Source organism: Poromitra crassiceps (assembly GCF_964638095.1).
Source record: "Poromitra crassiceps genome assembly, chromosome: 10".
In the NCBI taxonomy this organism is placed as follows: domain Eukaryota; kingdom Metazoa; phylum Chordata; class Actinopteri; order Beryciformes; family Melamphaidae; genus Poromitra; species Poromitra crassiceps.
This window is the reverse complement of record NC_139631.1, coordinates 51,652,030-51,664,744: the sequence shown is the minus strand read 5'-3', so window position 1 is coordinate 51,664,744 and position 12,715 is coordinate 51,652,030. Positions and strand designations below refer to the sequence as shown.

Genomic DNA, 12,715 nt, shown 5'->3' with positions numbered 1-12,715 from the left:
ACTACTATATTAAGCTGAATGCTCATACATCCCTCCGCAAACAAAGCCATCAGTGCAGTGAAAAACCACTGATATTGAACCAGAAATATGGCTATAGTTATTGTTTTGGATGCTTCCATGATTCATTCTGGATTTGAATGGGCCTTAAAAGGCACCCAAATCTTTTCTAGGAACTGGCTGTAGGACGTTGAATTGTTGCCTAGTTACTGATCAGAGAATTAATCTGCCTCTCTTTTGCACTCACAGAATGTTTTTGTCCTTTAGCCGTAAGTTTATGGAAGGAGCATGCCATCTATGAAGGCTTTTGCATACTTTGAACTACAAACGGCATTCAAACTTTAAACAGGTCACCACCTTTAGTACTTTATCACTAGCCTGGGTAAACCCAGCCCCCAGTGACCTGCTCTCAGGCTTACCCTGCTCACGAGTCACAAGTGACTGGGAACGTAGTGACTGGGAACTCTGAGAGCAGGTCACGTGGGGGCTGGGTTTACCCAGGCTACTTTATCACTTTCATTCAGCTTTTTGATATCTGTTGTACTTTTCGATAAATCGCAGTCTAAGTTTTATACTTTTTTCAACCTTTATAATGGGAGCTTATGGAGCCAGCCTTAAGTGTGTGATGTCATAATTCACTGTAGCTGACTTTACACTGTAGCACTTTTCACAAAATGTACACATTTTAAAGGCCCAACATGTAGGAAGGAATCTGCTGAGCAGCAGCAACAGCGTCCTCTGTTGCAACAAGTGGTAATTACAGTATGCTAAAAATGCAACTTGCATTGTACGTTCAGATATCAGCCTTATTTTACTATTTCTGCGTGTACTCTGTACTTTGCTTAACTTTCTGTAATGTTTATAACCGATTAGCTGGAGAGAGAAAAAGCTTCAAATATCCACAAATGATGATTCTTTTTTCAAGAATAGCACCGCGCTAATCAATCTTGCTAACTCAGAGCGATACACTCAGAGCGAACACATTTCACTTCCTACACGTTCTACACAATAAAAGCGTCCACTTAGTTTGTCAGTGGGAAGCTTTTAATCTGGAGGAGCTGCAGCAGGAAATTGAGTTATATCCAGGTAGCTTTCATGCTCCAGGACCGTTAGATACTGCAGAAACAGGCGACCAGGGCGCAGAGTGGGAATGATAGAGGCGCCATTCTGCCTATTAGAATTCAGTGTACATGCACCATCAAAATGATGAAGAAGCTGCTATATTAAGGTCAGGTCACTCCCGTAGCCCGGGGGCCATAGAGACACTGCGTAACGCGTCATCATTCAGAAACCACGCCCAAGACGGGGGAAAACACAAACTCCTGTCCAATCCTGGCGTTCTCCTATGTCACGTGCATGGTTGCGTGTTGCATCAAAAGATCGTATATGCGGAAGATGAACACTCCAACTTACTTCTTGACAGCTAGATCCACATTTTTCTTCTCGCCAATTCTCAATGGCTTCCTTGTTTTGCTCAGGAGTACAAAAAAACTTTAACTGGCGATTTTTTACATTTGTTGTCTGCGCAGCCCACCACAGAACAGCTTTTAGCTGTGTTTAATTCAAGGAAAATGACGCTGGTGTGTGGAAATGAACCGAGCTCTTCCCCCGTGATGGGCGTGGCCTATTACATGCAGTGTCTCTATTGGGGCACTTTGATGACATCACCACCACCCTTCTCCAAACATCCCGATCTGCTGCCAGTCTCACACACTCCACCACTGTATAGTTTTTGATATTAACATTGGTTTGACATGATGGGTGTACCACCTTATTTCCAATTGCGCAGCAAATAGAGGGCATCAAATAGTGCTGTAAATATATAGAGTATATATATATATAAATGTGAAATACTGTTTAACTGTTGTTTAACTGTGAACTGTTTGTCACCCCTTTGTTAGCCGTGTGGGGCAGCGTGGAGCTGGGCTGGCCTCGTCTGCAGCTCGCAGTGAACACGAGGTCTCTGAGATCATTGATGGCATATCAGAACAAGAGGTGAGATCTTCTCTTCTGTTAGTACTGTAGTCACACATCATATCAGAACAAGAGGTGAGATCTTCTCTTCTGTTAGTACTGTAGTCACACATCATATCAGAACAAGAGGTGAGATCTTCTCTTCTGTTAGTACTGTAGTCACACATATCAGAACAAGAGGTGAGATCTTCTCTGTTAATACTGTAGTCACACATCATATCAGAACAAGAGGTTAGATCTTCTCCTCTGTTAGTACTGTAGTCACACATCATATCAGAACAAGAGGTTAGATCTTCTCCTCTGTTAATACTGTAGTCACACATCATATCAGAACAAGAGGTTAGATCTTCTCTTCTGTTAGTACTGTAGTCACACATCATATCAGAACAAGAGGTTAGATCTTCTCCTCTGTTAGTACTGTAGTCACACATCATATCAGAACAAGAGGTGAGATCTTCTCCTCTGTTAATACTGTAGTCACACATCATATCAGAACAAGAGGTTAGATCTTCTCCTCTGTTAATACTGTAGTCACACATCATATCAGAACAAGAGGTTAGATCTTCTCCTCTGTTAGTACTGTAGTCACACATCATATCAGAACAAGAGGTGAGATCTTCTCTTCTGTTAGTACTGTAGTCACATCATATCAGAACAAGAGGTTAGATCTTCTCCTCTGTTAATACTGTAGTCACACATCATATCAGAACAAGAGGTGAGATCTTCTCTTCTGTTAGTACTGTAGTCACATCATATCAGAACAAGAGGTGAGATCTTCTCCTCTGTTAATACTGTAGTCACATCATATCAGAACAAGAGGTGAGATCTTCTCTTCTGTTAGTACTGTAGTCACACATCATATCAGAACAAGAGGTTAGATCTTCTCTTCTGTTAGTACTGTAGTCACACATCATATCAGAACAAGAGGTTAGATCTTCTCTTCTGTTAGTACTGTAGTCACACATCATATCAGAACAAGAGGTGAGATCTTCTCCTCTGTTAGTACTGTAGTCACACATCATATCAGAACAAGAGGTTAGATCTTCTCCTCTGTTAGTACTGTAGTCACACATCATATCAGAACAAGAGGTTAGATCTTCTCCTCTGTTAGTACTGTAGTCACATCATATCAGAACAAGAGGTTAGATCTTCTCTTCTGTTAGTACTGTAGTCACACATCATATCAGAACAAGAGGTTAGATCTTCTCTTCTGTTAGTACTGTAGTCACACATCATATCAGAACAAGAGGTTAGATCTTCTCTTCTGTTAGTACTGTAGTCACACATCATATCAGAACAAGAGGTTAGATCTTCTCTTCTGTTAGTACTGTAGTCACACATCATATCAGAACAAGAGGTTAGATCTTCTCCTCTGTTAATACTGTAGTCACACATCATATCAGAACAAGAGGTGAGATCTTCTCTTCTGTTAGTACTGTAGTCACACATCATATCAGAACAAGAGGTGAGATCTTCTCCTCTGTTAATACTGTAGTCACACATCATATCAGAACAAGAGGTGAGATCTTCTCTTCTGTTAGTACTGTAGTCACACATCATATCAGAACAAGAGGTTAGATCTTCTCTTCTGTTAGTACTGTAGTCACACATCATATCAGAACAAGAGGTTAGATCTTCTCTTCTGTTAGTACTGTAGTCACACATCATATCAGAACAAGAGGTGAGATCTTCTCTTCTGTTAGTACTGTAGTCACATCATATCAGAACAAGAGGTGAGATCTTCTCCTCTGTTAGTACTGTAGTCACACATCATATCAGAACAAGAGGTTAGATCTTCTCTTCTGTTAGTACTGTAGTCACACATCATATCAGAACAAGAGGTGAGATCTTCTCCTCTGTTAATACTGTAGTCACACATCATATCAGAACAAGAGGTTAGATCTTCTCTTCTGTTAATACTGTAGTCACATATCATATCAGAACAAGAGGTTAGATCTTCTCCTGTTAATACTGTAGTCACACATCATATCAGAACAAGAGGTTAGATCTTCTCTTCTGTTAGTACTGTAGTCACACATCATATCAGAACAAGAGGTTAGATCTTCTCCTCTGTTAATACTGTAGTCACATCATATCAGAACAAGAGGTTAGATCTTCTCTTCTGTTAGTACTGTAGTCACACATCATATCAGAACAAGAGGTTAGATCTTCTCCTGTTAATACTGTAGTCACACATCATATCAGAACAAGAGGTTAGATCTTCTCCTGTTAATACTGTAGTCACACATCATATCAGAACAAGAGGTTAGATCTTCTCTTCTGTTAATACTGTAGTCACACATCATATCAGAACAAGAGGTGAGATCTTCTCTTCTGTTAAAGGAACACTCCGCCCATTTTCAACCAGCTTTGTATCATTAGAACATCAGTAGTATATCAGAAAACTGTAAACTGTTTTGAAGTCTGTCATTTAATTTTACAGTTATTGAGTGTTAAAGTGTGGACCAGTGACATCACTGGTCCACACTAACTCAAATGAATAACTCATTAACTCAAATCAACTCTCAAACTGTAAAGGGTTTTGAAGTCATTCATCTAGTTTGACAGTTAGTTGACAGAGAGTTGATTTGAGTTAATGAGTTATTAATTTGAGTTAGTGTGGACCAGTGATGTCACTGGTCCACACTTTAACACTCAATAACTGTCAAATTAAATGACAGACTTCAAAACAGTTTACAGTTTTCTGATATACTACTGATGTTCTAATGATACAAAGCTGGTTGAAAATGGGCGGAGTGTTCCTTTAATACTGTAGTCACACATCATATCAGAACAAGAGGTGAGATCTTCTCCTCTGTTAATACTGTAGTCACATATCATGCCTTTTTTTTCTCCCCCTCTGCACAGCAGAGAGGTAGGATGATCCAACAGCCTCTGAATGACAGGGGCTCAAAACTACGGGATAACAACGAAATTGGCCTCCACAAAAATATCTTAATTGAAATAGGAGCCAGAAACCAAGTAAGCTCGGGATCAATTAAATGCGGGGGGAGGGGGGAGGGGGGAGGGGGGAGGGTTTACCTGTAAAGCATAAAAACTTGTGTCTGCCTAAATATAAATAGCGACCTTTTCCCAAAATTCTGCTGGTTCTGTACTGTTGGTATTTGGTATCTGATGCTTGCGGTGCGCTAAACTTGACATGCGTCAAATTTGACGCGCCCTGTGCATTTGGGGCTTAATGAGCGGAGCTAGATTGAAACCTATGATGTTGCAAGTAAACAGTGTGCGCCGTAGCCCGCTGAGCCACCGGGGCGGCCTCAACTTCCTCTCTTGTCTTCTGAACTCTTGCACACTTTTCACACCGAGTGTATTACCGCACGAGATGTCATATAGTGCCTGTTTATGTAGCACCATGTGGTCAGATAGCTTCTCTCTCATGACCAGCCCACTCAATCCCAGGCACTGGTTTCTCTTTTGTGCGTGTGTGTGTGTGTGTGTGTATTTGTGTGTCAGAACACGGAGAAGCAGATGAGGCAGCTGGCGGTCATCCCTCCCATGCTGTTTGACGCAGAGCAGCAGCGCATCAAGTTCATCAACATGAACGGTCTGATGGAGGACCCCATGAAGGTGTACAAGGACCGGCAGGTGATGAACATGTGGAGCGAGCAGGAGAAGGACACCTTCAGAGAGAAGTAAGAGCAAACACCACAACACCAAATGCAACTTCTGCTGGAACTGGAATTTCATTTCAAACCTGTATTAGGATTAACCCTTGAGATGTGTCATCTCGTTTTCGATGGGGTCCCAACATATCTCACAATCGCTACATACAACAGAGGAGTGTCAAAATAAATCAAAAGAAGGAAATACAATAGTCAATACAGCAACGTAAGGACAAACAACAGTTAAAAAAAAAACCAGACAGACAGACACACATTCATTAATAAAAAATTGTATTGATTTTTTATTTATTTTAGTCTTAATTCTTACCTGCTCAAATGTATACTATGTAACTTTTTAGGGCCCTTCAAACATGAACAAACTTTTGTCTTTATTTTATTATTTTTATTTTACATTTTACAATTCATATTCTTGAAGAGTAGGACTTAAATGGACAATGTGCTGTTTTCATTGTTATTATTGCACCATAACTCAAAACGCAAGCATGTTTTGCTCCAATGTTTACAAACAATACAAATGTAAACAAACCGTTTATACCTTTCAAGTACATATATATATATAGAGATATATATATATATATATATACACTATATATACTTGCTCACTGTACTTGCCATACACCAAAAACAGCTAGAATTAATCAAGATTTGACATTTTTGTTTGGTTTGGTTCCATGGACAGTGTCGTTGCTTGAGACTTTCCATATTTTCTTTCCTCAATATTTTTGTGTGTGCTGCTCAACTTAATTTTCTTTTTTTAATAAAATCCCTGATTATCTTCTAGATCCACTTTCATTTCGGGTTCTGTGGGGCTTCTTCTTAATCAACAACACCAAGTCTAGGTTGTAGTCACTGTAATGTGTGTGACCTATCTACGGTCAGTGAGTTGGCGGTGAGGAAGTGAACCTTCCCTTTTCGTGAGAAGCAAGAGAAGGCGTTTCAACATGCCAACTCCAATCCAACCCACCCACCACAGTCAAATCAGTGGCCAACTCCAATCCAACCAACCCACCACAGTCAAATCAGTGGCCAACTCCAATCCAACCAACCCACCACAGTCAAATCAGTGGCCAACTCCAATCCAACCCACCCACCACAGTCAAATCAGTGGCCGTAAAGTCGCCCACCTGCAAACCAAGAGCTTCACATGTTCTTATCTTAATCACCCTGATGTAAAACAAGAGAAGACTATTCAATATTCTATCATTGGCTGCTGTCTAGTGTGATATCAAACAAGTCACGGGCTACACAGGATAATTGAATGTAGGCTCAATAAAGTAATATTTAGTATACCTCTAAAACGACATTAAAATAGCATGTTTTTAAGCAAGTTCATTTTGGAGCGCAGCGCCGACATCACTTGCTCACCGATTCTCATTCTCAGCAAATGCTGAGATGATGCGTGATCTCAAATGGTTCCACGAGCAGCATCTAACTTGTGTCTTTCTTCTGCTCTCAGGTTCATCCAGCAGCATCTAACTTCTGTCTTTCTTCTGCTCTCAGGTTCATCCAGCAGCATCTAACTTGTGTCTTTCTTCTGCTCTCAGGTTCATCCAGCAGCATCTAACTTGTGTCTTTCTTCTGCTCTCAGGTTCATCCAGCAGCATCTAACTTGTGTCTTTCTTCTGCTCTCAGGTTCATCCAGCAGCATCTAACTTGTGTCTTTCTTCTGCTCTCAGGTTCATCCAGCAGCATCTAACTTGTGTCTTTCTTCTGCTCTCAGGTTCATCCAGCACCCCAAGAACTTTGGCCTGATAGCATCTTTTCTAGAGAGAAAGGTACGTTCAAAAACACTTTTATCTCGTGTGGTTTTGCAGTGTGAGCCGTCCTTTTGAGGAAACGAGTGCTCAAGAGGAATGACATTCTGACATTCTGACATAATGCCACTTTGTGTTTCAGACGGTGGCAGAGTGTGTGCTGTTCTACTATCTGACCAAAAAGAGTGAGAACTACAAGAATATCGTCCGCAGAAACTACCGACGCCGGGGCCGAAGCCAGGTACTGTCTCTCACGATCTCAGCTCACACTTCAGAACCGCGCTCAGTGTATATTCTCTTCCCATTGTTGGTCTTGGCAGTACGGATGAAACGATTAGCGGTTAGGGTTAATGATAAACCATGATCACATCCTTGACAGTTAGTATTACCGTCTAAAATTTGAATGATCATTAAAACATGTTACCGTGATTACAGCACTTTGAAAAACATGGTAAATACTAGGGGTGGGGGAAAAAATCGATTCGCTATTTTTAAAGTCACGATTTTTTGAATTGATCTTTTATTCCAGAATCGATAATCGCAAAAAAATAAATAATAATAATAATATATATATATATTTTTTTTGGGTGCTTGCAGTCAGGCCACTCACTGAACAACAGGCCAGGCGCCGCCTACTGGTTTACTAGTGGTTGTATTACTTTATTAGTTAGTCTGAAGTAATAATTACACTTCAGGGTTAAAGTGGGTGCATCTCATTGTAAAATTGGACTTCAAACGGCCCAAATCTGGCTTCAAACGGCCCAAATTGGGCTTCAAACGGCCCAAATTTCACGCGCGTCGGCCCATATTGGCCTGGCCTGCTTGGTATCTAATGCCCGGCCTGAATTATGATCCCAGTCCGCCCCTGTTTTTAACTATATCGCCCAGCCCTACTCATGATATATAATATACAGTCTCTAGTGTATGATTCAACTTTTCCCATGTTCTAATCTAGTGTAAAAAAGCAAACAAACTGAAAAAATAAAAGAAAAAAATAAACAAAAATTGCAATAAATCGTAATATCGAATCGCAATAATCGTAGAATCGCAATACTTAAGAATCGCAATATAAATCGAATCGGCACCCAAGAATCGTGATAGTATCGAATCGGGAGATAAGTGAATCACCACAGCCCTAGTAAATACTGTCCATCATCAACCAAGGTTAGCAACAGTCCTCCAGACGAAAATGAAAAGGGGAAATGGGTCTGAGTTTTCAATACAAAACTTGGTGAAATGATTTCAGTGAGTACTTTTTGATAATGGTGATCATTTTGGTCACTATAATCATGGTATGAAATTTTCATACCATTTCATCTGTACTTGGCAGCACACTAAGGCAGCCCAATCCATAAAACTCCCATGATGCTAAGTGCTAAGGAAAACATTAAGGGTCATACAAGCTTTGTGATCATGTGACGTGTTGAGCTCCACCCCCTCAAGTCAGCTGTAATGTGTCCATATTCACAGCTCTTTTTTCTTCTTATTTCTTTTTTTCTTATTTATTAATTTTTTTAACACGGGTCGTTTCCATTGCTAATGAGCTCCCAGTTATCATTTAGCCTCAGATCAGGTGTTGGCAGTTACACTGGGCGGCGCTACTGAAATGGCACATTAATTAAGTGGTGACCTTTTCCTGTGGCCGATGGACTGGTGTCTCCTCATCTCTCCTGGAGAAACCTCGTTACTGAGCCGTATGTGTGAGCAGCGGCTAGCGCTAATAACACCCAGGCTAGGAAGAAGGTAGTGAGGGGGGGCGAAAAGAGCAGAGTGCTGCATCTCCTGGTGACTACAGGTGCTAACGTGGGTGATGTTTGGAGAGAGGAGGGATAATGAGGATAAGAAGGAAAAGCTGAATGATAATAATAACGTGGATGATGTTTGGAGACAGGAGAGATGTGAGGATAAGGAAAAGCTTAATGATAATAATAACAGGTTTTCCTCCATGAGATGAGCATTGAGCCAGAGTCATTAATAGCCCAGGCTACCTCCGATATACCAAGTAGAGGAACAGTTCTTATCAGTAGGAATCCAGCCTGAATGTGTTTCCTGTCAGCCAGGCCAGTGTTTGGAAGGTTCCTGGTCAGGTGACATGTCTGTACTGATCTGAACCCTAACCCTTTAAGCCCAGACAGGCAGGAAGTGGATGAGGAAGTGGTTGTGGGTGCTGAACAAGCAAAGGTACAGACCAGAAAAGTGCTGTTGTCATTATTGGGACTTTCGGATCCTATTTTGTTTCGCCTAATGGTGAAAATGAAAATGATTTTTAGTTGACCACTTGTTCCGTCCTCAAGTATTGGTAATTGAAATCAAGTCATTATAGATGACACGGTTAGATGTTTTAGCGAGTAGCCACAAAAAATATCGAGCTAAGAACCACGGTGCGCGGATGTTGTGTTGCCATCACGTCACAAAGCCATGAGAGCGTGCCTGCTGTGTCCACCAATCAATCAATCAATCAATCAATCAACATAGAGATCGATTTAAGTCAGATCACAAAAGAATGTCTCCAGTCAGCGATAGTTGCCATGTCACTGCTAGCCAACACAGAGCGATTGTATGTGGTTACACTCGTGCCAGGCACCTGCTGAAGCAGGCCACGTCAGGAACAAATGCTGGAGTGCTAAGCTAGGTTATGAATAGTCATTTTTGCGAAATTCTCATTGCAGCTTCAGAACTATAAAGCCTCCATAACAAATAGAACAAAAATAAAGAAACCCATATTGGAGGAAACTTCTACAGCTAAATAGTCAAATTAAATGTGTGTCTACACATTCATATGTTTGTAAAGCAGTGGTTCTCAAAGTGGGATCCGGGGACCCCCAAGGGTCCTTGAGGGGGTTCCAGGGGGCCGTCATTTATTTTCACTATAATTCCATCCATAAGTAACACAATAATGCTCATTGGTTTCATACACTTTGTGTAGTAAAACATCTGAAAGCTAAAATCTGATCAGATGGGAGACCCTGGGACAAAATCTTATCAAATGGGGGTCCGTGGTCTAATTTGTGTCAGTTGAGGGTCCTTGACGTGAAAAAGTTTGAGAACCACTGCTCTAAGGTATATTTGTTTGTATGAGTGTGTGTGCACGTGCGTGTGTGTGCGTGTGTGTGCGTGCATGTGTGTGTGTGTGCACGTGTGTGTTTGTGTGTGTGCACGTGCGTGCATGTGTGTGTGTGTGCATGCAGTGTATCTGGTTACCAGGGCTGATGTTTGTAATGGTGTGTCTTGTTGTGCCCCTCTCTCTCCTCAGCACGGGCAGCAGCAGCAGCAGCAGCAGCAGCAGCAGCTGAGCCGCAGCAGCCAGGAGGACAAGGAGGAGAAGGAGAAGGAGAAAGAGAAGGAGAAGGAGGGAGAGAGGGATGAGGAGAAGACGGAAGTGGAAGACAAGGAGGAGGCAATGAAGTGAGTCTGCTTTTGAATCGGGAATACATTCAAATAGTAACGTAAAGACATCAATTGCGTTCTTTGACGGTGGGACGTGGATCAAAGCCTGATGCATCTCCTGTAAAAATATGGTGGATGTTGAATGTGTATAAGCTATTTTACGGACCCATTAGGTGGCGACAGTGCTCTCCAGATTTAAGAAAGGTGAGGAAAAACAGCAGAAGAAGCCCCGTGATGAAACGGAAACCGATGAGAGCCAGAGCCAGAGCCGTATAGATTGCTCTGGCTGGAGCTAACGTTAGCTGCGAACAGCAGCCAATCCGCTCTTACAACTGAGCCCCTCTGTCTCTGCTGCATAGTTTCTCCACACGATTAGCCGCCAGAAAAGCAGCACCCGACACGGAAAAGCCAAACCATTCTCAGCAGTCCGGTTTGGCTTTTCGGTGTCGCGCTGTGAGTGAGAAGAAAATAAAGCTTTCTGTGGACACAGCACCTTAAACGAGTGCACCGACGAGTCAGAAGAAAATCAAGCTTTCTGTGGACACAGCACCTTAAACGAGTGCACCGAGGAGTCAGAAGAAAATCAAGCTTTCTGTGGACACAGCACCTTAAAGAGTGCACCGACGAGTCAGAAGAAAATCAAGCTTTCTGTGGACACAGCACCTTAAACGAGTGCACCGACGAGTCAGAAGAAAATAAAGCTTTCTGTGGACACAGCACCTTAAACGAGTGCACCGAGGAGTGAGAAGAAAATAAAGCTTTCTGTGGACACAGCACCTTAAACGAGTGCACCGAGGAGTCAGAAGAAAATCAAGCTTTCTGTGGACACAGCACCTTAAACGAGTGCACCGAGGAGTCAGAAGAAAATAAAGCTTTCTGTGGACACAGCACCTTAAACGAGTGCACCGAGGAGTGAGAAGAAAATAAAGCTTTCTGTGGACACAGCACCTTAAACGAGTGCACCGAGGAGTCAGAAGAAAATAAAGCTTTCTGTGGACACAGCACCTTAAACGAGTGCACCGAGGAGAGAGAAGAAAATAAAGCTTTCTGTGGACACAGCACCTTAAACGAGTGCACCGAGGAGTCAGAAGAAAATAAAGCTTTCTGTGGACACAGCACCTTAAACGAGTGCACCGAGGAGAGAAGAAAATAAAGCTTTCTGTGGACACAGCACCTTAAACGAGTGCACCGAGGAGAGAGAAGAAAATAAAGCTTTCTGTGGACACAGCACCTTAAACGAGTGCACCGAGGAGAGAGAAGAAAATAAAGCTTTCTGTGGACACAGCACCTTAAACGAGTGCACCGAGGAGTCAGAAGAAAATAAAGCTTTCTGTGGACACAGCACCTTAAACGAGTGCACCGAGGAGTCAGAAGAAAATAAAGCTTTCTGTGGACACAGCACCTTAAACGAGTGCACCGAGGAGAGAGAAGAAAATAAAGCTTTCTGTGGACACAGCACCTTAAACGAGTGCACCGAGGAGTCAGAAGAAAATAAAGCTTTCTGTGGACACAGCACCTTAAACGAGTGCACCGAGGAGAGAAGAAAATAAAGCTTTCTGTGGACACAGCACCTTAAACGAGTGCACCGAGGAGAGAGAAGAAAATAAAGCTTTCTGTGGACACAGCACCTTAAACGAGTGCACCGAGGAGTCAGAAGAAAATAAAGCTTTCTGTGGACACAGCACCTTAAACGAGTGCACCGAGGAGAGAGAAGAAAATAGGAGCTTTCTGTGGACACAGCACCTTAAACGAGTGCACCGAGGAGAGAGAAGAAAATAAAGCTTTCTGTGGACACAGCACCTTAAACGAGTGCACCGAGGAGTCAGAAGAAAATAAAGCTTTCTGTGGACACAGCACCTTAAACGAGTGCACCGAGGAGAGAAGAAAATAAAGCTTTCTGTGGACACAGCACCTTAAACGAGTGCACCGAGGAGAGAGAAGAAAATAAAGCTTTCTGTG

At 42.1% G+C, this 12,715-nt stretch overlaps 1 protein-coding gene across 6 annotated transcripts in view; it reads left to right on the top strand.

The window, feature by feature from the left end:
• Nucleotides 1–12,715, top strand: part of ncor2 (nuclear receptor corepressor 2) — a gene marked incomplete at its 3' end in the record, with an annotated part of 154,468 nt that overhangs the window by 56,528 nt on the left and 85,225 nt on the right. For all 6 annotated transcript variants that reach the window (XM_083644613.1, XM_083644614.1, XM_083644615.1 and 3 more), the window contains exons 8-13: nt 1,899–1,992; nt 4,840–4,953; nt 5,446–5,624; nt 7,336–7,390; nt 7,512–7,610; nt 10,623–10,774. In XM_083644613.1, the coding sequence (XP_083500739.1) occupies nt 1,899–1,992; nt 4,840–4,953; nt 5,446–5,624; nt 7,336–7,390; nt 7,512–7,610; nt 10,623–10,774 (693 nt within the window). The remainder of the gene's footprint in view (nt 1–1,898; nt 1,993–4,839; nt 4,954–5,445; nt 5,625–7,335; nt 7,391–7,511; nt 7,611–10,622; nt 10,775–12,715) is intronic.